The sequence below is a fragment of the Pieris brassicae genome, chromosome 11 (genome assembly GCF_905147105.1).
Source record: "Pieris brassicae chromosome 11, ilPieBrab1.1, whole genome shotgun sequence".
NCBI lineage: Eukaryota > Metazoa > Arthropoda > Insecta > Lepidoptera > Pieridae > Pieris > Pieris brassicae.
In genome coordinates, this window is record NC_059675.1 from 13094661 (window position 1) to 13120359 (window position 25699).

The window sequence follows — 25699 nt, forward strand, 5'->3', positions numbered from 1 at the left end:
TGATATGTTTGAATAGTCTTTACTTATGTTATTGGAGAATTAAGTAGAGTTTTTTGTCTTAATTTGATTGTTAATTGTTATTTTTAACTAGCTGTCCTCGCGAACTTCGTTTTGCCTTAATATTTTATTTTACTAACTCTACCTATATAGCGACATACCTCCTACATGGAACATTTAGCGACTGCCCCATGGGAACTGTTATATTCCGTAATCAGAACCTACTACTAAGTAATAAAAACTCGCTTAGTTCAACCGTCCTTAACAACATATTTTGCAATTCATTTTATTTACTTTAATTTGAATCTTTAATTCCAACACACAAATATACAGTTTTTAATTATCCTCACCTACATAGTAACAATAATATTCTTTTTTAAAGTGAGCGTTTACTACTGTACACACGTAAGAAGTGAAACTTCTTAATGACCTAATTTTTCGAAAAATGATCTACTATATGCAACTTTACAGAAATTGGTTAAATAAAGTTAAATAAGATAAAGTTTAACAAAAGACTTTTATTATCATAGACATGAATAAAAATAATATAATTATTTCATTTTACCTGATTACTACAAAGCTTATTACAGAATTTCATATATTATAATAGAATTAATCCTATTATTGTTATCATTATTATATATTTTTGATATTTATGGCTTCAAATCTCTTCGAATCAACCGTCGTAGGGACAAGAAAACGATGGCGCGTAACCGAAAAATGTGACGGATTTTTTTTTCCAACGCCTATACAAAGGTTCACTTCAATGAATAAATGAATATTTAAAAAGATTGGTCCGTGTGGCAGTGTACTTTTTACGCTGGCAGTATTACTTCGCTCGTCTATTGTCTATGTATTGCGATACATATTCGTTGAGCGAGAAAAACCACCGGCTCTGGGATCACCGTTGTTATCTACCAGGCGCCAATTAAATCTTGAACCGTGCGCGGTCTGTAATTGAAGTGTGACCTAACAGTTTTTTTTAACCTAACCTAACAGATTTTGGAATTCATTTCTTTTTTAAAACGTTAACGGCTTAAAACCAAGGATACAAATAGCCTAGAGGTCTACTTATGTATAAAGGAAATATCACTAACGTCATTTAAAAAAAACAAGAATATACATTATAATATATTTAGTAAATATTAAAATAAAATAATTTAATCATAATGGAAGACATTCATTATATAATCTTAATATCTAACATGACTAGAATCTATCACTATATATGATATCATTTTTGAATATAATATTCACAATTGGGGATTATAATCGTGAATCTCAAATAGTCTCGCAGTCTTAATTTTTATACAATCTTCTGTAATACATCAAAATAAACAATGATTTTATGTCTTAATCTATGCGCACCATGGTACATCGTTCTCGAAGATTTGTCTTGAATGTAATGTGGGGTGGGAGGTGTGATGAGGTTGTGGTGATCCATGAAGTAGCTCACACATGAAACTGATGTAGGTAATAGCCAGGCGCAACGTCTCGATGCGGGAAAGACGTTTCTCGTACGCGAAAGTTGGTACCTGTAATAGTTAGTTACTGACTAACATTGTGTGTGTGAAGGTTACTTATTTTACATAGTAGGAGACAAAGGGCCAGGAGGCTCATCTGATGTTAAGTGATACCGACCATGGACATTCACATTGCCAGAAGGTGCTGTTGGTTCGGATAAAGTTCAGTGGAAGTGGTGATGCGCGGCAAAAATTGCCTTAAGAAACCCTTTAGTTGTGGAATGGTGGTGAAACGTCGAGGTGATACGGATGTTATTTTGTATTCTACCTTGACCTCTGATGATGAAACTCAGCTGCAGGTTTTAATCCGATCACCATATCAAATGCGGTAAAAGATGCAGAGAGACCCTCAAGGGCTCAAGCCGCTCCGAAAGTGAGCGACGATTCGAATCGCTCTTCGTTGTACACTGTCAAGCGCAAGGAGTTGGTTGGTGCTGAGGAGCTCTCGCCGAGAGGTGAGAACAGTGTGTATATAGTTACACATTTTCCAGTGACTTTTAATCAAAACTAAATCTTGATATCTCGAAACTATTATCAGTAAAATTTAAATTAAGATCTCAGAGTCACTTCTCGCTTCTATTGTATAAATGGATTTCATGAAATAATTAAATTATTGCTAATTACTATTTTGGGTATAGAAAAACACCACATATCCATCATTTAAAAGTTATATCTATGATATTTGTTTACGTAGAACCTACGTACCTAGGAATATCTTAATGTAACGAATCCAATAAGAGAGAAAGTAATATTATTCGTACGTTTTTCGCATGTCCGTGTTATTTGGTACTAACTGTTCTGTCAATGCGAAAATAAATATTACACATTAGTATAATTATTATTTGTCCACAAATCCATTTATTTTTGTTTTACGATATACACTGCCTAAGCACGGATGCTTTCCTTTCTATTTATGTCATCTTAAACCCAAAAAATGTCGTTATAAAGGTTATATTGACACAAAATCAATTGTACTAAGAAAACTGTATATCGTTAGACATATAAGTAGAATAAAATAATGGAGACGCATTGATATTTTTTTATAGAACAGGGGGCAAACAGGCAGGAGACTTTGTTGGTAAGTGATACAGCCGCCTATGGACACTTACATTGCTAGAAGGTTCACAAGTTCCTAGCCTTGAAATTTCGATTGGTATTGGGATTTAGATTTTTTTAGATTAGGAGCAAACGAGCTTACGGGACGCCCAAAAAGGGCAGGCATCGCAGCCCATTGGCACCCATTTTAGTGGGTTCGTTGCCGGCCTTTGAGGGAGTAATGTACTCTTTCTTTTAACGATTGGTCGTATCATTCAGGGAAGACCGTATGTTTGCTAAAGATAATGTCTTGTGAAGTGGACCGTGGACCAATTCCAGCCATCATGGTAAAATTTTACTCTATTTGTCAAATAAAAAGAAAATAGAGCCAGGTTAGCACTTTAGTTAGAATGGTGTAATTGGACTTTTACCTTTCGTCTTAGCTTGTCAAACGCTTCATTGAGATTAAACATTCGTCTACGTTCACGAATATTTGCGGCGCGCCGCTGTGCGACGGATGCAACCCGGCGGCGGACCTTTTTCCCGCTTGAAGTCGACCGAGGTCCCCTTCCACATCCTGCCGCCGACCAAACTGTTTGAAAAATAATGTCTTATTAAATAAATTTGACATAAAATTATCAAAGGAGGTCAATGGTCAAAGATCGTGCGTTCAACAACACTCATTAAGTTTTATAAATAATTATACCTGCAACTTCTTGTGTGTGTGTATGTGTTGTCTCTGTGTTAGTTTGAAAAGACAAAAGGTATTCTTAGGTGGCTACACATAGCACTGTTTAATACGTTATTAGTATGAACAGTATACGTTTCTCTTGAAACAGCTTTCAGGAACAGCTCACAAAGCGCTGTGATTTCTTTTACTATACTATTATATACTTAGTTTCGCCATAAATACTGTTACAGTTGAAAATTTACAAAATATCACATTTGAATTTAGAATCTGTCATTTTATATCATTGTACAATATTCTGCAATATTAAAATTGAGGGTGGTGATGAAGAGAACCGAATCGCTGTGATTGCATTACACTAATTAGGTATGGAGCCAAATGCAATTTTTAAAATTGTCCATACGCTTGGTATTAGGAAAATGTTTGTGTACCGGGCTATTAATAGGTACAACGAGAACTTCTCTGTTTGTGACAGAAATGGGTCTGGCCGTCCACGTAGTGTTCATATGAAAAATGTGTTCAAAGCAGTAAGAAAGAATTCGAAGAAAGCCTGTCCGAAAGCAAAAGATTTAATCTCGGGAGATTGAAGATAACCTAGAACCATGACGCGTATTTTAATAGATGACTTAGGACTTGTAGCCTATCTTACTAGTAATTTCTTATCTGATATTTTAAAAAAGAATAGGGTGGTAAAATCTAAACAACTACTGAAGCGGTACGCAGAAAAATTTTGTTTACGGTTGAGAATTTTTTACAATTGACCACCAAACAATTTAACCGTATTTATGCTCAAAGTTAAGAAAGCTTTCCAATTAGTTGACAGAGTGCAACGTGGGCACAATCCCACTTCAGTGATGGTTTGGTGGGGTATTAGCTATGAAGGTGTGACTGAGCCATACCACCAGTGTATCAAGATACGATTCTTGAGAAGGTAGTGAAGCTCCTTAACAACACCATGTTCAATAACCAAAAATGGCCGTTCCAGCAAGACTCCGCGCCGGGAGATAAAGCTCCGTCTACTCAGTCTTGGTTGGAAACGAACGTTTCGTACTTCATAAGAGCTGAAGACTCTGAAGACGATCTTAATCCGCTGGATTATGATTTACGGTTAGTTTTAGAGGCTACGGCTTGCTCTAAACGCCATTATAATTTGGAGTCCCTAACAGAAGCCGTACGATGGGCAGTGACGAATTTTCCCATGGAAAGAGTACGAGCTTCTCTTGATAACTGGCCTCAACGTTTAAAGGACTGTATTGCAGCCAGTGGAGACCACTTCGAATAAGCTTTTTTATATTTTAAATTGTTTTATATTTATGTTTTAAACTAATACAATGTTATTTACAATAGAACATTACTTTTTTACATTGTTTCAGTGTTTATGACTAGGTACTGTTGAAAATATACGAACCTAGGTCGGCAGGTGGAAACGCCAGGATGTCTGGATATGGTACTGGCGCTGGAGGAGCGTCCCACAAAGGGCCGTATGGAGAGACCTCGCTTCCCTAGACACAATATAAATATGTTTATATAAAATGGAGAGATATTTTTTCATCGATTCCACAAACATATTCCATTTTCTTCTTATTTACTGAAGTAGATACTTCATTAACTGTTATAGTGTATCTAAAAAGTTTATAAAAATCGGTTATAATTAAGTTTTTCAGCAGCTTTCTAACGAAAAGAACATAAATTTAGCTAAAACATTTACTTTCTAGAGGCTAAAATTAAACAAATAAACAATAAGTATTCATTTGTGTTTACAGCGGTCTTATGATATCCGATATAGCTAAGATAAACAAGCAAGCAGACTTACAGACGAGCTACTCCAAATGTGCGGCGTCTCACTGCCGTAGGACATCAGCGGGAAATGAATTTTGAGACCTGGTTTTCACACTGTCCAACAAAAACTGTCTGACCAAAGCCAGGACACGTCGACTTAAACCAGTTTGCACAAAGCACAGGCAGAAACTAAATCAAAATTAATACTTGCCATAAAGAAATATTGTTCTAAATAAAATTGAGCAAGAGAATATCGAACCTATCCTCTTGAGAATAGGTCGATTTTGTATTGAGCGATCGATTCCCTCGGCATTCTAGCGCCAGGTTTCGGGACTCCGATTTGTGGAAACTGGGGTGGTTAGGGGGTGATTTGCCCGTATTGGTCACAGCCGGTGCAAAGGGGCGTGGCTTGTATTGATGTCTCTTAAAGATTTTCCACATCATTTCAAGGTAGAAATATTTTTGTGTGATTTTAAAGTGTGTTGAAGTTTTAAATTTGAACCTTTTGAGTTGTAGATATGGATGGATGACCCTAGTGGGGACTAGCGTCAGATCAATTTTGTCACTACCATATTTTTATTATAATTTGCATTTATGTATATCTGTTAAAAACCTATACATGATTCAAAGTATTTAAACGTATCTGTTTGGTTTATAATTTTAAACATTTAAAATTATTGCGTGTAAGAAAAATGCAAGAAAATTGTTTCAGCCTAGAAAACATTTATTTACGATACTCGTATATACCTATAGTTATTACATACGGAACTTTCTGATTAGAAATTTCCCGTTTTTCATTTAACCAAAATAATCTATCTTAAATACTTAGTTTATATCTAATAATTCGTTGATATGTTTCGTTCACAACATTTTTTAATATAGTTTCAAAGTCAAAAATCATTTAGTCATATAGGTAACACAATGTACACTTATGAACGTCGATAAAAAAGAAATATACATTAAATGCTTCTAATTTTACATTTACTGTCAGTTCTCAAATCAAGGGCGTAGAACGGAAGAGAAGAACTGGAAATAAACTCTTTTTAATCGCCAAGTTTTTTTTTTTGTATTAAACAACGTTTGTAAGGAGCAATCATAACACCATATACATTCTCGTGGTAACAACACGCAAATACATAGTCAAATAGCGACAATTGATTTTCGCAGACCTCTCGTGTTAACATGACACTGCCTAAAGAATTCTGAACAGACCGAAACATGGGGAAATCTGAAGGTTCAAGGTCAGGACAATGCGGCAGATGGATAAACACCTATGTAAATAATTATATGTATTATTATAAATACAAATAGCTTAAAACCGGTTAAAAAAATAGTTTTCTTTCAAAGTAGCACTATAATGCGAAAAGACTTTTTCCCCAATCTAATATTTACGTAAAATAAAGATTACATGTGGCCTACGACATACAACATATTCAATCATTCTAAAGTTTAAAGAATATGTAATCTTGTGTCTAAGTGTCTTATTTATATCAATCTTATGTCGTTTTTCTATTGTAATATTATATCTATCTGGAAAATCATATGAAGTTAAAATATTGAAATAAAATAAAAACAGGATTCAAATAAATCTCGTCAAATCGTATCATACTTGGGAACCTACTATAAAACAATACCTAGTATATAAGCCATTGTTGTTTCACTGTTCAGTTTTCTTAATTAAAGATTACCAGTCCTGTAAAGCGGCTTCATCAGGATTCGAACCACACATAAACAGTGGTGAACAGTAGTTGCTGTGTCGTAACTAAAAAGATATTGATTGCTCAATCGCATCAAAATCAAAGGCGTGACCAGGGGTGTTGGCAGATGGCAGATTTGACACGGATCCAGCTTATTAGAGATATTTGTCACTTTTTGACACAAAATTAGTGCAAGTGGAGTAAATGCGATCCGCGAGGGTGTTTAGCAATTATACCCTACAGTTCTGTTAATACTAGTTGTGATACACGGTTTTACGGGCGTCTCTGGGGTAAGTCAGTTTAATATTAAAAAAAAAACAAAATTGTTTGTTTTAAATATCCAGAATCTAAAACATACATAATTGTCCCATTATATAATATAGATAATAATATTACTTATTGAATGATTGTTTATCTTTAAAAAAATATAATAAATTTTGTTTTTGTTTTATTGTGATTCACATACTTAACCAAATAACAGTAAGTAACCAAGTAATAGTAGCTATAACACTACTAAGCTAAGCTAAGCTAACCTAAGCTATAACACTAAAATTGAATTCATATTGCCTTTAACATACTTAGGCAACTTGTTTTAATTTTAAGTATGTTAATAATATTAAGTAATTGACATCGGCGTTTATCGTTAGACTTTTAAAAGTGTGCCAGTTAGGAAAACTACATTAGTGAGGTGAAAGATACACAGATAATATCGGTGGAGTTAATTAATTGTTTATTCTATGTAGAATAGTAAAAATAAATGGCTACCTCCGACCAGTTCCGGATTAGCCATATAGCAGGAGTAGCAAATGCTACGGGCCCCGGGAATTTGGAGGCCCAGCTCTCCAACGTACCCGTAACTGTAATGAAATATATTACATAGCAGCGTAATATAGCTTCATTTCCACTTAAAAATCTATAACTTGATTTCGTCACGTTAAATTGTAAAAGTAGGTATTTTACAAACTTTTTATCGCAATGTTCTAATGTTTAATTATAATCGATATCTTTAGACTAGCATCCATAACACATCTACCTATCAAACGGGCAGATTTTGTTTTATAAGACCGTCTTTATCATCTCACTTTGTTGAATATAGAGCATCATTTGCTTAAAGAAGTCTATATTGTAAGTGTTACTATCTCTAAACTTGTCGATCCAGATCCAGATATATTTATTCGTAACGGTATTGTTTTATTCAATATCCTAAACTTGAGAACCTAAAGCAAACCAAGGGCCTCTTGATAGAATTTGCTACAGGCCCCGCGCTGGCTTAATCCGGCACTGACCGACGTATTGCGTGCTTGAACACAAAGCACTGTGAATATTAAAACTACACAACTATACTTTAAAAGAAGTTAAATTTAAGCCTATTTGACTTTTAATATAAAGTAGAGCGTATAATCTGTATCAAATTATGAGATTTAGCAAAACATGTCAACCGAATTACGCGCTTCAATTAATTGGGGAAGAAATATTAGAGGGGTGCAACCGCACGTGTCCCTCGAGGGTGGGCTAAATATGTTTTGATATGATAAATAGAAGAAATGCATTGTTATCTAATTGATTTAGAACGACAACGAAAATTCAACCCAGCCTTTTGTTTATAAGCTGGCTATGTGCTTACTTAGTAGTCACCGTTCTCAACTGTGTGACGGGGACTCTGAAATTATAGAACGTCGGCAATTACAGACTTCCATGTGCTTTTCACTCCCTCAAAATCCTTCCTTATTAGATCTATCTTCCTTTAAATTTCTTCTGTACAAACATTACCTGTCCACATCGTATCCCTGACTTTCTTACTAACTACTAACTGACGGGAGACTTATCTTAATTTATCGTGATTTATGTGTCTTTTTACTTACATCTTTTTAGTTTAGTTTGTTTTTTTGTTGTTCCTGTTTAGTTTTGTCTTAATAAATGTGTATAACATGTATATTTGCACTACTTGCCTATCTTATGTAATTTAATACATTTTTATTTTTTCTTTACTCACAGTGGTTGCCTGGAAGAGATCGCTCGTAAGCGATAAGGCCGCCAGTTGCCCTCCTTTTGATTTAATTATGTTCAATTTTTTATATTGTGTAAACGAAGTGTAAATAAATAAAATAAATGATTCTATCATATAACGCAACTCTTTAATATTTCAAATGTACAACTCAGATCAACTTAGATCGTTATAAAATGAATCAAAATCCTTTTAACAATGAAAACAAAACATAACATTCAAATATAAAGGTGAATTTGTTGCATTATTTACAGCAATCCTAATCACTAGAAACTGATAATCCTCTATATAAATGGAATTATGTAAATGTGTAAATTTCGCGCAAAGAGAAACGTTTGTCGTCGCAGGACCATTATTACGATATTTATACTGTTTTCTCGTCATCCTATTTCATTTTGGAAAGGTTTTCCGGGAATCAAATCCAGAATATAACGCAATAAGTAAACCAAGTGGCCAACTAATCTACAGTAATTATTTGACACCCTAAAATATCAGTTCAAATAACATATGATAATACGAATTTGATTGAACCAAAGTTAATGCGATAACTTACGCTTGCACACCCTATTGTTGTTTCGATATTTTTTATAATAAATAGTGTATTACACTTTACTAGATTAACGTGCGTATTAGTCTGAAATATTCTGCAGGGTCAGGTTGAGCAATGGGAATAAATATGTCTCTCTCGTATAGTATTTTTGAGTCGGACTTTGTATTTTTGAGTCGGTTTCGACGCAGTTTACCTAAGGATGACCATATAGGCTAGTTTTAGTTGAAGGTTCAGAGTCGCGCCTTTGACGACTAGGCCTCTGCTCCAATTATTTTTACATTAAAAAAGTTAATTATATTCTTATTATATTATTAAGTGTTAGTGTTATTATTAACAACATACATGCATAAATCCAGTGGCGCTACAACCCTTTGTAGGTCTTGGCCTCCACCACTGGACCCTTGGCGACGTTCTTACAAGTCGATAACTTTCCCCATCACTCTTAAGTCTTCTTTGATGCAATCTTTCAATCTTTTCCTTGGTCTACCACTTGGCTTTTTCTGCGTGAGCGTCCATGTCTCACATGCACGTTTTATTCTGAACTATTAGCTTATTTGTGATTCGAAAGATTCTATTGTTTTTATATTGTCTTGGCTTGAGTTGTCTCCTAGTCAATTGATTTTACGATTTTGATGTGTTTATATGCTATATATATCTATGTGTTTATATTCTATTATCCTATACGTTACAAGCAGACTCGGCTTCCAGACTCAAAGGGTTGATCATGATAGTTTGGGATCTGCTAGTAATTACTATATCCCTCACCCTGTCCCCATCACCCTGTTTGACACCAGAGCGCGTTTAACTTGTAAGAGTTCGTTACACCAGCCTTACTAACTTGGTATCCCACACTGCTGCCTCACAATTCCATAATGGTGAGAAGAGAGTCCCTTGCGTCTTACGCTATCAAAAGCTTATCTAAATAAAGTCTATAAAGAGGTGATACAGAATTATATTAAATTTGTAAGCGTTTTCCATGTATGTATTTGATTAATTATTAATCTATTTGGTCTGAATCCATCTGAGGAGATACTAGGTGAGTAATGCGGTGCCTAGTATCTCCTCAGCATTCGAGAGCTTTAGTTCAAAGTCAATTTTCGAAATCAAATATCTTAAAATTGTATTATTACAATGTATTTCTATATGAAATATGTATTACAATTTTATATTAGTTTGCAGGAAAATGAGTGCGTAATAGAAAGGTTTGAAAAAGCTTCGCAACTATAACGCTAATATAGAAATTTATTTTTCTTTGAGGAAATTAACATAACCGTCGTATATATTCATAATTTGGGTGAATATAACTTTTAAAATGCCAAATAGTTGATACAGCCCGAAATACATAACGTTTAGTAGTGAATTATAAAAACTTATAATTTTAAAAAATACCTTCTAGGTCCTCAGTTTTCTTTATACCTTTAGTCATCATTTATTTTTCTTAATACTCACGACGATGTTTTTGAGTCTATGTCTGACGCACGCCATCGACTTTTTGTGTGTAAAGTTACACACTTACATAGACCGAAAGACCATTTGTGCATAGCCGGTATTCGAACCTACGACCTAGGGATGAAAGTTGCACACTGAAACCACTAAGCCAACACTGCTTTAGTTATAACAATTGGGTTTAATTTTACCAGAGGGCTTAGTCAAGAATCAATATGCCTTTACATTATATAGAAAGTCGAAAAATAAATTCGTATGAAAATTTGTCGATAGGAACTGTCATTTAAGACCCCAGGTTAGATTATATTTGGCGTTGCGGAAATAAAATAATCATAAATTTATATATAAACAATTATTTATTATCAATGACGACACATTTTATTATGTTGAGTTTTTTATTCACTTGACAAATACAATTTCAAACTTCCACGTTAATTGTTCGCCGATGTCAGGAGCTTTCCTTGAGTTTTCCATTTTCGTTGGCCTTCGTGATACGTTCCACCATTTCGTGATTGTATGTCGAATGCAGCATAAGCCCTAAGACACCAGCTCTGAAATATGGTAAAAGATTTATAACTAAATTGTACAAAACTACAGAAAAATTGTCGTTGATTCCTTGTTTATCTTAAAATTTTTAATTACACGTGAATTTTAAATTCAAAGATACTTTTTTTTCGATATTTTATTAAGAAATTTACATTTTTATGCCTGAATTCCAAATTAAAATGCCAAGAACAACTGTTACAATTTCCAAAAAAAAATTGTGTAAGGGAAACTTATTTATGACCTTATTTTTCGAAAAATAATCTACTATATGCAACAATACAGACATTGGTTAAATAAAATTATACAAAGTTTCACAAAAGGCTTTTATCATCATAGACATGAATACAAATAATACAATTATTTCATTTTACCTTATTACTACTAAGATTATTACAGAATTTCATTAATTGTAATAGATTTATTACTATCACTGTTATCGTTATTATATATTTTTGTTATTAATGGTTTGGCAACTCTTCGAATCAACCGTGGTAGGGACAAGAAAAATATGGCGCGTAACGGAATAATGTGACGCGTAACCGAAAACTGTGACGGTAAATTTTTTTACAACGCCGATAACGAAGTTTCACTTTAAAAAAAACCATAAAATTTAACGAATTGCTTGAAAGTTTTTTCATAAAGAAAAATTTCTCACTTATTACACAAGAATGATTATTTAAAAAAAAGTTTGAACTTTTAAAAGGAAACTAAACTTACCTAGAGGCCATAGCCAGTCGAATGCTCCTCTCCTGTTCCACCAGTTCATCCAATCTCAACCACTGTCGGACTCTCTCCATATCAATTTCGGCCCTCCGCAGTTTCTCCCATTGATAATGCCTGAGACAAGACTTCTTTGGAGCCCTACAGAACTCCCCAGTGGGGTCAAACACGTTCTTAACCAGGGGGCATCCACACACATCTGTATCGATCACTTTGGGGTCTTTAAAGTGTTCTGGACACATCACCTGGAATATAATAGATATTTAATATAAATTCAGTGATCATGAATGCCCGTAACAAGTCAAAAATATTTATTTTTTATTTATTAACACTGTTGCATATATACAGACATATAGTACAACTAGTATATATAAATAAAAAGGAGTGCAACTGGCGGCCTTATCGCTTTAGAGCGATTTCTTCCAGGCAACAACAGTGAGAAAACCAAAATAAATAGGTTAGATACTAAAACATACATTTATTTAGACAAAACTAATGAAACAAAACAATTAAAACATATGTAAACAGTGAAAATGACAATAATAAAAAAGGCCACTTGAAAAAGAAAAAAATACTTGTTAAGTGTACTTGTATTTATCAGAAAGTTAATCAAAATTGCGCGTTTCATACTTTGAACGATACTGTTGACAAATTACAATTGACAGATGACAGTTGACTATTGTTTTAATTATGCATGTACTCTATCTGTCATAATTTTTTAAATCATACGTTTATAGTATATTTTAGCTTTCCAATATTGGTTTACATCCTTCAATTTGCAATGGAACAACAAAAATGTCAATCTAACATTACAGAGAGGAAGGTTTGTTTGTAACGAATAAATTCAACATTTAATGGGCCTATTTAAAACATTTGTTCATCATTAGATTGCTTGTTTTTTTCATTAAAAATTAATGTCCAGCCATTAAGTGAAAAAAATATATTCAAAAGTCACAGATTACTTTAAAATAAAAAAGCATAAAACCTCATTTATAAAATAAATTTTCGACTATTAGAATTATATCAAGTGGCAACTTGTGTTTACACCCATAGTGTGTATAATGAAGTTTAAAATTATTTAAACCTAACTTACCCGTAGCCGCTTACAGTAAGTACCGTTAGAAGCATTGTAATAATCACAGAACATGCTCTGTCCATCAATCCTAGTGCGGTGGCGACTTCCGAACGACGCTTGCGCCTCATACTTGACGAAGCACTTCTCCATATGTTTGACCGCTGTACGAGAATGTATTTCGTGACCACAGGTCACACAGTACATTGATGTTTCATCGTCTAGTTCCTACAAAAACATTAAAAAGTATTGATTTTAAGTGAATTTAAATTATATATTTGAAATTAATTTTATTTATTTATTTATTCCACATCATTATTCTATCTAACAGTTACTACTAATTCGATAGAACGTCAAAATAATACCAATTCCGATTATTCTACATAAAAAAAACGTTAAAAACATATATTTATATACCTAAGTCTTATAACTAACAATATAGCAACTCTTGTGAACTCAGTCCAGCGTTATAAGTGAATGTTCAAGAAAACTTATCTTTATTTATTATTTGTATTGTATGTATATATATTGTAACAAAAAACTTTTACTATACTCAATATTTTAAAAGATAATACTGTTACGAGCTAGGGGATCGGATAGAAAATGCCGTAGATTTATTCAAGGGTCTATTTCTTGGTAAATCAATGAGGAATTTATGGGCACAAATTAACCGGAGAGATGCACTAATTACACATACAAAACAATCACTAATTACTCCACTTATGCACACTTTACACAGTACTTTGTCACTTGTATTCACTTTATTCGCACTTTATCGCTTCGGTGTTTCTCTTTTGTTATCGCATTCCAAACTAAGTGACTAGTCGCGTTTCGGCTCGCTTATATATCCCTGGGAATAATTCTAAACAATATTCGAGAACTTTCTAGGCGGGCTTGCTACTGAGTAGCGATTGCACAATTCTAGAACGTTCGCACTCTTTGTCTCTTTCGCACGTTGCTCCGTCCTTGTCGTACGGCGTTCTAGAGTGCTCGTCTAGTTTCGAGAAAGTTCTGATCTTCTCTCTCTCTCGTATGATTTCGTCCTTGTCTCACACCTAGAAAGTTCGGTCTAGAATATTCCTTCATCAAAGGGGTATAACTAGGCCTGAAAACGCCTGAAAACGGGTCTCCTGAAAACTGCACCACTCGACTACACATGTTCTGAAACCGACTGAAAAAAGGTTTCAGCTCCCTGAAAACTAGGGTAACATTATGAAAATTACAATTTTCTAATATGTGATTGACCCTCTCCTGAAACGGTCAGAAATCATATTACAGCTTGCTGAAAAGTTCTCTAACTAGTGGAAAAATCTAGAAACATTGCAGTCGACCCGTCTTCGTAACACTACCCCTTCCTTAGACATGCTCGTCCCGAGCATCATTACATCCTTTATAGGGAGCCAATCGATTTATGTGAACGACTTTCGGTTTGCTCCTTAAACCACCCACTTTCTTTATGCGATAGGTAACGTCATTTAACTTCGTGACTATCGTGTATGGACCATCCCAGTCAGCTTGAAGCTTTAGTGATTTGCCTTTTCGTTTTGTTGGGTTATGGAGCCATACTTGCGAGCCTTCTTTAAATTCTATGTGATTCGTCTTTCTGTCATACCTAATCTTCGTAGTCTCACTTATTTTACTTTGTGATGCTCGTACGTGTTCATGGATTTCGTCCAGTTTATTACGCAGATCCGCAGCATATTCTGTAACACTCTCCGGTGTGTCAGGTGGTCGCCCAGTTACAATATCCGCTGGTAATCTAAGTTGTCTCCCAAACATGGCTAAAGCAGGAGTAACATTTGTGGTTTCATGAACCGCAGACCGGTATGACATTAGAAATAATGGAATATACTTGTCCCAGTCTTTTTGATGGTTGTCCACCAGTTTTGCCAAGTGCCTTTCCAAAGTTTGATTGAAGCGTTCCACCATTCCATCTGACTGTGGGTGATATGGAGTAGTCCGCGTCTTATGAATTCCCATTAATCGGCACAATTCTTGAAATAGTAGAGACTCAAAATTTCTTCCCTGATCACTGTGCATTTCCAAAGGTACTCCAAATCTAGAGAATACGTCATTTACAAGTATCTCAGCTACTGTAACTGCCTCTTGATTGGGAATAGGGAATACTTCGGGCCACTTCGTAAAATAATCCATAACAACCATGATGTACTTATTTCCTTTTTCTGTTAACGGAAATGGTCCAGCTATGTCAACTGCTATCCTCTCCCATGGAGCTCCGACATTGTATTTCTTCATACTCGCTCTAGTTCTCGACTGTGGGCCTTTAACAGCTGCACAAGCTTTACATTTCCGAATCCAGTCTTCTACATCTTCGCGGCAATGTATCCAATAAAATCTCTCTTTAATTTTCAAAAGAGTCCTTTTTACACCTAAGTGTCCGCCTGATGAGCCGTCATGAAACATTTCCAATATGTTGCGAATCTTGGCTCTTGGCACAACTAACTGTAGATGAGATGCATCCCCACGAGCGTTTTCCCATTTGCGACATAACACCCCATTATGGAGAACTAAGCTATCCCATTGAGCCCAGTAACTCTTGGTCGTGGTACTAGTAGATGCAACATCATTCCATCGCGGCTTTATAGCTGAAGATTTCATCCAGTCCAGAATTGGTTTAATATCAGAGTCTTGTTGTTGCTCTTCCTGAATTAATTTACCACACCAATCTGGACTAATGGTATCCGTTCTTAGTATCCTCACATGGGCAACCTCTCTACCTTCGTGTCTTGTACAATGTTTACAGTCTTCCTCACATGGCCTACGAGACAATGCATCTGCGTTCCCGTGTGCTCTACCCTTGCGATGTTCAGTAGCAAAGTCATACTCTTGCAATTGTTCGATCCATCGAGCCACTTGTCCTTCTGGGTTCTTGAACTGAAGTAGCCATTTTAAGGCAGCATGATCTGTTCTAAGACGGAACTTGCGACCTAGTAAGTATTTACTAAAATGCTGCAGCGTCTTCACAACAGCCAGTAGTTCCCTCCGAGTGACACAGTAGTTTCGTTCTGGTTTCGATAACGACTTGCTGAAGTAGGCTATTACTTCCTCGCGCTCACCTTTTACCTGTGATAGTACACCTCCGATGCCAATTCCACTGGCATCTGTATCTACCACATATTCACCATCATGTTCCGGGTATCCTAGTATCGGAGTCGCACATAGTCGGTTCTTGAGCTCATTAAATGCAACTTCACACTCTCCATCCCATGTGAATTTCCTCTTCTCTTCAGTGAGTTTGTGAAGAGGTTTTGCAATATCCGCGAAATTTTTCACGAATCTTCGGTAGTAAGAGCATAAACCTAAGAAAGCACGGACTTCAGTTTTATCTTTAGGTACTGGCCATTCCTTCACCGCCACTATCTTCTCGGGATCTGTTCGAACTCCGTCCTGAGATATAATGTGACCCAAGTAGCTCACTTCTCTTTTGAAAAATAAACATTTCTTTGGACTTAATTTCAGGTTGGCTTTATGAAGTCTGGTGAGCACCCGTTGCAGATTCCGTATGTGATCTTCAAAATTTCTCCCAATGATGACTACATCATCCAAGTACACTAAGCAGGCTTGTCCTATCAGTCCTGACAGTACTTTCTCCATTAGTCTTTCAAAGGTAGCAGGCGCATTGCAAAGCCCAAACGGCATAACTTTAAACTGCCATAGTCCTTTTCCAGTTGAGAACGCTGTCTTCTCTTTATGACTTGGGTCTATCTCCACTTGCCAGTACCCACTTTTCAAGTCTAAAGTTGTAAACCATTTTGCCCCACTTAAGGTATCCAAGGTGTCATCTATTCTAGGTAAGGGGTAACTGTCCTTCTTTGTGATATCGTTAAGACGACGGTAGTCGACGCAGAACCTTAAACTGTTATCCTTTTTCTTGACTAAAACTACTGGAGAGCACCAAGGGCTGGAAGATGATTCGATGACATTATGGTTTGACATTTCCGCAATCATCTTGTCTATATTTTTTTCATATGCGACAGGTACTCGTCGCGGTCGCAAACGTATCGGTCTTTCGGTTCCAGTCTCAATTCGATGTTTAACTACACCTGTCCTTCCTAGATCTCCATCGTGTGTAGCAAACATGTCTGAAAATGACTTTAATAGTTCCTTTGCTTTCAACATTTCTCCTTTCGACAAGGTTTCCTTACAGCCCTCTAATACTTCTTGAACTATATCTCGTTTACTAACTGTACTATTTTCAGTGATAGATCTATAGACGTCGTACCCTCCCTTCAATGTATTACCTTTTAGAGAAACTACCTCATCTCTACACTTGAACATTCCTTTTTCTAGATCTATCTTACATTTATAGAACTTCATAAAGTCCAAACCGATTATACAGTCATCTACTATGTCAGCAAGAACAACTTTATGTCTGAATGATCTTCCCCCAATCTTGAAGGTAGCGATACCTTCCCCTCGAACGGTTATGTGCTGACCAGTAGCTGTAAGGAGCTCTACATTTCCACCAGAAAGGCTTTTGTAAAATGACTTCAGAAGTTGGTATCTAATTACTGTCCGGGAAGCTCCAGTATCAAGGGTTAACTCACACCTACATCCGTTTACTTCTCCGTCGATAACAATGGTATTCCCATCCTGAGTTTGAGTGATCATAACTTTTGGGGCCTTCCTTACAGAACCGGCCAGCACCCGCCCCGTGGTCCTGGCTTCTACTCGTTTCCCTGCCGCTGTTCAGCGGCAGTCACACCCGCTGCTTCCGGTTCCCCACGTCTAGTATTTATTTCGCCTCTGAGATCTTTTTTAGGGCATGAAAACCTCATATGCCCTATTTCCCCACAGAGGTAACAGGTGGGTCCACGTTGGGTACTTGGTTTTTCCGTGACAGCCCTAATGCGGTTAGGTCGATGATCCTTGCAAAATGCTTCCACCTCCAACGCATGGGCAAGAGCATCCTTAAGTTCCTTATGGTGACCGAGGTTCACAGCCATTCGAATTTCACGGTCTCGAATACCGTCGACAAAAGCTTGAACCAGCATCTTGTCTGCAACATCTGGTGAGGATGCGTAGGCCTTCCTTACCAGCTTCTCTATTTCAAGTCCCCATTTTTGCAAACTTTCATTTGTCTGCTGTATTCTATCTTTCAATTGAGCCCTGTAAACGTGCTCTAAATGTGCGTCTCCATACCGTGATTCCAGGGCATCTAGCAGTTGCTTCAACGTCACCTTACCTTTCTTGGTATCTAATATGGAGAGGGCTTCGTCTCGCAATCCCAGAATAAGGGCGGTAACTGCTTGATCGTCAGTCCACCCGTTTGACTGTGCTACAGTCTCAAATTGAAGCTTGTACGCGCCCCAAGAAGATGTACCATCAAAGGGAGGCACTTTCACATTTCCAGGTGGTGCTACAGTCGTGACAACACCAGAGGTCTTCAGGCATTGGATTTCATTTTCTAATCCAAGGATACGTTTATCCTGCTTGGATTCCAAATTCTCGATCTTTTCATCTACCTGTATTTTCAGGTCACAAAGTTTTTCTCCTATACGGCGAGCCTGCTCCTCTTGACGTCGTGCCTGCTCCTCTATCATGCGACGTGTCTGAGCCTGTTCTTCCATCATTTGGCGTGTATGTTCGTCTTGACAGCGTGCCTGTTCTTCTTGACGGCGTGCCTGTTCTTCCATCATTTGTTTTGTCTGTTCTTCCTGACGGCGTGCCTGTTCTTCTTGACGGCGTGCCTGTTCTTCTTGACGGCGTGCCTGTTCTTCCTGACGGCATGCCTGTTCTTCTTGCCGGCGTGTCTGTTCTTCAATCATTTGGCGTGTCTGTTCTTCCTGACGGCGTGCCTGTTCTTCCTGACGGCGTGCCTGTTCTTCCTGACGGCGTGCCTGTTCTTCCATCATTTGTCGTGTCTGTTCTTCTTGACGGCGTGCCTGTGCTTCCATCATTTGCTGCAGAGCAAGGAGGATGTTGCCATCGTTACTTTCACCCATCCCGCGGTTTGCATCGAAACTTTGTCGCCGGGCGGCGTCGCGTGCTGATTGCGCCCTTGTCTGCACTCCCTCCGCAGCTGAAGACTCTGCCACAGACTCCTCTTGATTCTCCCTTGGAGTAATTGGCATGTTTCTATCCCACTTCTGACACCAAAATGTTACGAGCTAGGGGATCGGATAGAAAATGCCGTAGATTTATTCAAGGGTTTATTTCTTGGTAAATCAATGAGGAATTTATGGGCACAAATTAACCGGAGAGATGCACTAATTACACATACAAAACAATCACTAATTACTCCACTTATGCACACTTTACACAGTACTTTGTCACTTGTATTCACTTTATTCGCACTTTATCGCTTCGGTGTTTCTCTTTTGTTATCGCATTCCAAACTAAGTGACTAGTCGCGTTTCGGCTCGCTTATATATCCCTGGGAATAATTCTAAACAATATTCGAGAACTTTCTAGGCGGGCTTGCTACTGAGTAGCGATTGCACAATTCTAGAACGTTCGCACTCTTTGTCTCTTTCGCACGTTGCTCCGTCCTTGTCGTACGGCGTTCTAGAGTGCTCGTCTAGTTTCGAGAAAGTTCTGATCTTCTCTCTCTCTCTCTCGTATGATTTCGTCCTTGTCTCACACCTAGAAAGTTCGGTCTAGAATATTCCTTCATCAAAGGGGTATAACTAGGCCTGAAAACGCCTGAAAACGGGTCTCCTGAAAACTGCACCACTCGACTACACATGTTCTGAAACCGACTGAAAAAAGGTTTCAGCTCCCTGAAAACTAGGGTAACATTATGAAAATTACAATTTTCTAATATGTGATTGACCCTCTCCTGAAACGGTCAGAAATCATATTACAGCTTGCTGAAAAGTTCTCTAACTAGTGGAAAAATCTAGAAACATTGCAGTCGACCCGTCTTCGTAACAATACATTGTAAACTCAGTGTAACGTTCCTCGATTTAACGACGAACTCCCTAAAGCGTCGAAACCAAGTGGCTTTGGTTGGTTTAGCTTGTCTTCCATACAATTATACACTCTACATAGCATTACACCCACTCTCAATAACGGAAATAAATTGAGTAGTAAAGTACTTTTTAAGTTGATAAAATATTATCCTAGCCCGCAATAAACTCAACTGTCGGAATCACGCATACAAACGTTCTAAGAAATTAGTTCTTTTGTTAAAAAAAAAGTAAGAAACATGGATTATCTATACGTTTTTCTTCTCTCCATTTAAAGACAACTCTATAACGTCATAAAATGCACAGTACCTTTAGTGTCGTTACATAGAGTTTACACTGTATATACAAAAAGGTTTAAAATTTTACTAAAGTAAAGGAAATTTTTATAGCTGTCATGGGTTTTTTGTTAGTTAATTTCTTTTTGAATATCAAATATGATAGACAATATGATGGTCTACATATTAATATAGGTACGTAATAGTTCGGGTTCGATTCGGAAAACAATTTTTTTTTCAGATCGAATCCACAAAAAAAATCAGTGGCGCTACAACCTTTTTAGTTCTGGGCCTCATATTTCTATATTTTTCACGATAAGTTGTCAATATTATAGGTTATCAGCCTCTTGTGCCTAACACACGCTGTCGACTTCTTGGGTCTAAGGCATGCCGGTTCACTCGCGATGTTTTTCATCACCGTTCGAGCGAATGTTAAATGCGCACATAGAAAGACAGTCCATTGGTGCACGGCCGGGGATCGAACCTACGATCTGAGGTTAGAGTCGCACGCAAAAAATGCCGTATGCATTTGTATTACCTTTTCATCACTATGCTGTATTGTAGCGTGTTTGGCCCGTTCTAGCAAAGTATCCAAATCAGAATGTTGCTTGTCCAACGCTCTAAGCGCTGCTTGCGCTTTAGCCAACCCGCTACGGACCACTTCAAGCGCTTTACGATTGTGCTGTTCAGCGACACAGCTCGACAGAGACCATTCTTGTATGCGTTGGGGAAGCACCTACAAAATGTTAATTGTGTAAATAAATATTATAAATTTAATATTTTTTTAACGTTTTCTTATTTTTTCCTTGGTAGTACTATAACTAGAGAACGACAACCGTAAAGATAAGTTTAGTTTAAATTGTAAGTACCAAATAGAGGTTAAAAGTTAAAAATAAGTAAAGATAGTAATAAAGTATTACGTTTTAAGAAAACACTTTTTAAACGTATTGAAGCTATGTATTATTATTATAAATTTATAATTATTTACATAAAGTTTAATTTGTTTTTCGACGTTTCGCGTGCTTTATAGAGTCACAACGACGCTGTAAAAAATTAAATTTAAAATTATGTAAATAATTATAAGTTTATATTAATAAAACATAGCTTCAATACGTTTAAAAAGTGTTTTCTTAATGTGTAAAAGCCATGTTAACAAAAGACAATACTATATTACGTTCTAGACATTTTTCAAGATTACCATCGTAATGTAGTTACTGTGTCGTCCGTAATTATGTTTAAACAGTAAAACATTCGTAAAACGCTTTTGCTCATCAGTCTGATTAGGTAAATTATTACAGTAATTACATTAGACATTAACTTTTTCTTAAACTAATGAAATTTTTAAATCTTCGTAATTCTCATATAAATATATAATATTTGTATATCTCATGTACTTAGTATCCTAGTAAATATAGCATAACCTTTTTTTTATCGTTTCTGATAAAAATATTTTGGTTTTTCGACTTTATTCCTCAGCGCAAGCGATATTATAATTTCTTCAAGGATGTGGAGCATGGTGTAATTGCCAAACAAACAAAACTTGCTGATTAAAGATACTGGAGTTTATTGCCAGTTCTCTTCCGCTGTCTAGAAATTGTAAAGTCTAAAATATTGTTGTCAATGAAAATATACCTGATATATCCTTGCTGTGGCCAGACGCATACCACATTGAGGTGAGCAATACTTTGAACCATATTGAGCAGCTCTTGTACATTGAGGGCCATAGCAGTGCCGAGGTTCCGATGTATGAAGATGAGCAATGGACTCCTCCGGCTCATACACTTCGCGTTCGTGATGTTTCTTTTTTATACGGTTACTGCTGCATGACAAATGTACCATGTAACGTCAAGATAACTAAACTAACCTTAACCTGACAAACATCAAACTCGATTAAATAATTTGCCTTGACCATACAACGTAAAAATTATTTCAAAACTATTACATCCTTACATATGACATTGACGTTTTGACGTACTGGCCAGTTTGACCACGAATATCTCCTCTTTGGTTAAGAATTCCAAATTCAATTTTTTACAGCTTGTGCATTTGTTTTACAAAAACTATGATTCATTTCATTTTCCCGTTTTAATTTTTTTTTCTTTGCGTCACTGTATTTTTAAAATGAAAAACATGCAACATCGCGTTATTTACGAGTACGAGTTCCACCGTGGCACCAGTGCTGCAGAAACGGCTCGAAAGACTAATGATTGATGATAATGATGGTTCAAACGTTTTCGTTGAAATTCCGACCTGTAAAGCCCCATGGACGGCCTAAGACAAAAGTTGATAACGAAGAATTGAAGGCTATTGTGGAAGCGGGTCCACCACAAACTAAGTGTGAGTTAGCTGCAGGCTGTGGTATTATATATATACAAAACTGTATTAATCCACTTGAAGCAAATTGGGAAGGTGAAAAAGCTTGAAAGGTGTAGTTGAGTGAAACAAATCAACAAACGCGCGTCGACTGCATTTCATTACTCAACCGGCACAATAATAAAGGAATTTTTAATCAAAACCTGTGGTGGAAAGTGGATTCTGTATAGCAATAAACCCAGCCGAACCAGTCAAATCGTCCACCAGGCGAAAATTTACTCCGAAAAGGTTACTTGTGAGCGTTTAGTGGACTAGTTCCGGGGTTCACTATAACTTTCTTAAATCTGGCCAGTCGATACGGCAGATATCTATTATCAGCAATTGCAAACCATGACGGAAAAGCTAGCTGCTAAACAACCAAGTCTGGTCTGGCTCTAGGCCACTGCTGTTTCACGACAACGCTAGACCGCACACAACAGCTTCAATTGGACAGTCTAAGACATCCCCCGTAAGTACTCTCAGGACCTTGCTCCAAGAGATAACCATTTTTTTCGAAATTTGGATAACTTCTTGCAAGGTATAAAATTCAACTTTGAAAAACCGCCTTCAAAGATTGTGTTTTTATTTAAGGGATCAATGAATTACCTTTAAGATGGCAAAAGTGTATAGATAGTAATGGTATATAATTGGAATAATTAAATATATTCTATTTAAAAAAATCTACTTTTTATTCCTCCTATACAAAACGCCAATTTCTTGTTTTTGTTTGTGTTTGCCAAGTTTTTTTCCTTTAGTAAGAAAGCAGTAAGCCTAACCTAGAAACTTTTATTATATGAGACTCGCCTTATAAAAGCATAGTTAAATAAAATATTTACCTAGAGACTCGGGAGCTTTTCTTGGTCTTAACACACTGCCTTTTTCGACATTTCAGCTTCAGCTTGTTGCTACCACCATATTTGTACATATCTTCACATGCATCACAACTGAAAATATTATGAACAAAATTAAAACAATTACACTAGAACAAATAGAACCATTTTGTATATTTATGTATCATAATTATAATTTCAAGTCGAATGCTTTAATCTTATGGTTTAATAATTAACCATTACTATATAGTAACAAGTATTAACATGAAATGCTTTGAGTTTGTAATTTACTTGTTCCTCAAATAATACAAAAATATATTATAACATAATAAATTAATTTATAATTATGATTTTAAGAAAGTTGTTTTGTCACTGGTAGACAAGAATTTGATAAGATTCAATTTTAATGTTGTCCGTCACCGTCTACTTGATACTAAGATTATATATATACAAAGTCGTTAATGGAGCAAAAATAGAATGTGTCTACAATTACATGACGCATTTAAGTGTATCTAAAACTCACTGTCCACAATCATTTAGTTGTAAGCATCCAGGGCAGTCTCCACAGCCATCCTTGGCCGGCCTTCTAGAAGTTTTATTTTCAGAATACTCTTTTTCTTTCTTCTTCTTTCTGCCCTCATCTCGACCTATAAGAATTACATAAAAATGTAAACAATAAACTTGGTGCAACAGGCGGTTTTGTCGCTATGAAGGTATCTCTTCCAGTCAACTTTATCTCAGCTACAATTGCATTTTAATCAAAGCAAACAGTTAAAAAATATTGTGAATAAGTGTAAGAGTGCAAAATTTATAATTATAATAGTAATGAATAATAATAAATAAAAAAATCAATGGTATCTTAATATTAATAAGACAACTTACAATAACTTACCAAAATAGAGGAAAAAAATAAAGAAACAAATGTGAAGATAAAAACATGATTATCAAAAATGTGACACAAAATTACAGAGGAATGTGACTCAGAAGTTTTGAAGGACACTAGTGAAAAAGTCGAATTAATATAAACAGGAAGGGAATTCCAAAGCTTTGTAGCAGTGAAAGATTTGTATTATGGAACTTCAACTACTCCTTTTTGTAGAGCTTAAGCAGTGAGGACCCATAATATTGATCTTTTTTCAAAGAAAGGAATTTTGGGATTGAATACAAGATGATAAGTAAAGATGATGGAGGTATAGTCATATTTTAGAAATCCAAAAATTAAAAACCAACTAAGAATATCTGAACCTAATAAAGTTTACAGACTCTAATGTGACAATCCCAAGATAAGGTTTGAGCTAGAACACTTTCAGGTTTTTCAGTATTTATTTCAATATTATTCACATTATACCTGAATCTCCGTCATTTTCTCTTTTCTGTGGTCTGAATTTTGTTTTAAGGCTAGGATCCTCCTCTCGACACCGATCACAAAAATAGTTTTTGATGTATTTAGCTTCTTTTTCGGATATATTAATACAATCCCCGTGATACCATTCCTCACAGGCATCACATGCTCTGAAAATTAAATTCAATACTTTACCTACAAAAATTAACAAACATATTTAATCTCATCTCACCTATACCTCAATCTAGATAAGGTTACAAGTTAAAATATATTTTTATGTATTGAGTATGATATCTTCAAGTTTGAACTCTTGTTGTCTTGTTAAGATTCACATGTCTAAATCTATGAATTTGTGAAGAAAGTTGGCTAAATAATTATTTGGTAGAAAAAAGTACATACATAAATAACAACACGAACAATTGCTGGGATTACTATTACTTACATCATAAATCTCGAGCTGTCTGAAGAACGACATATACAATATGCTTGTCCAGCTTGATTTAATAAACTGGTAATCTTCGACTGGCGCTCCGGTAAATCAAATTGCTTCGCAATATCTGCTTTCTGTAATTAGAATAATTTCAGCTTTATTAGTAATTTACGCCAAGAAAAATATACTTTCAAAATAATGCTTACACTTTGTTTATATTTCTTCATACTCATTGTAAAAATGTACAATGAACACTGTACATCTACTAACAATAATTACAATCGTAACAGCATTCATCCACTTTTTCAATAATATCGATCCTGTATGAAAGATAACGAAAGAAAAGATTATTGAACATCAAATAATTATTTCAATTTGGGGAAAGGTTTAATTTACCCTAATTTACATTTAACAAAATACAAATTGATGTCAGCAGTCAGTCTGTCAATTGTTACTTAACATTGGCACCTGTTATAGACA

The 25699-nt window shown here is 35.9% G+C and overlaps 2 protein-coding genes across 3 annotated transcripts; both read right to left on the minus strand.

Moving 5' to 3' along the window:
- Positions 1 to 1355: 1355 nt before the first annotated feature.
- LOC123716554 (protein Fer3-like) lies at positions 1356 to 5177 on the minus strand. The gene is made up of 4 exons (XM_045672354.1): positions 5057 to 5177; positions 4652 to 4745; positions 2987 to 3147; positions 1356 to 1532 (listed from the first exon to the last, which is right to left on the minus strand). Exons 1-4 carry the CDS (start codon positions 5099 to 5101, stop codon positions 1356 to 1358), a joined length of 477 nt encoding a protein of 158 aa, XP_045528310.1. The 5' UTR covers positions 5102 to 5177.
- Positions 5178 to 11075: 5898 nt separating this feature from the next.
- On the minus strand, positions 11076 to 25637 carry LOC123716154 (CXXC-type zinc finger protein 1-like). Of its 2 annotated transcripts, none has more exons than XM_045671744.1 (10): positions 25426 to 25637; positions 25232 to 25353; positions 24796 to 24959; positions 23971 to 24094; positions 23454 to 23561; positions 21898 to 22081; positions 20804 to 21001; positions 13080 to 13286; positions 11984 to 12231; positions 11076 to 11271 (listed from the first exon to the last, which is right to left on the minus strand). In XM_045671744.1, exons 1-10 carry the CDS (start codon positions 25450 to 25452, stop codon positions 11169 to 11171), a joined length of 1485 nt encoding a protein of 494 aa, XP_045527700.1. In that variant the 5' UTR covers positions 25453 to 25637; the 3' UTR covers positions 11076 to 11168. The 2 variants fall into 2 exon arrangements, with proteins under 2 accessions (XP_045527700.1, XP_045527698.1); XM_045671742.1 differs by having other exon boundaries at positions 21898 to 22084; positions 25426 to 25636.
- Between the last annotated feature and the right edge of the window lie 62 nt (positions 25638 to 25699).

Bases quoted from the DNA above. Each gene is read 5' to 3' on its own strand.
- LOC123716554 (XM_045672354.1), bottom strand. From the start codon at position 5,101: ATGTCCTACGGCAGTGAGACGCCGCACATTTGGAGTAGCTCGTCT. The intron at 3,148-4,651 runs GTTCGTATATTT...TTTTTCAAACAG, and splicing joins GTTTCCACCTGCCGACCTAG to TTTGGTCGGCGGCAGGATGT. The intron at 1,533-2,986 runs GTAAAAGTCCAA...TAACTATTACAG, and splicing joins TTGACAAGCTAAGACGAAAG to GTACCAACTTTCGCGTACGA.
- LOC123716154 (XM_045671742.1), bottom strand. From the start codon at position 25,452: ATGAGTATGAAGAAATATAAACAAAGT. The intron at 25,354-25,425 runs GTAAGCATTATT...TTCTAATTACAG, and splicing joins TGAAGAAATATAAACAAAGT to AAAGCAGATATTGCGAAGCA. The intron at 21,002-21,897 runs GTATATTTTCAT...AACATTTTGTAG, and splicing joins CCACAGCAAGGATATATCAG to GTGCTTCCCCAACGCATACA.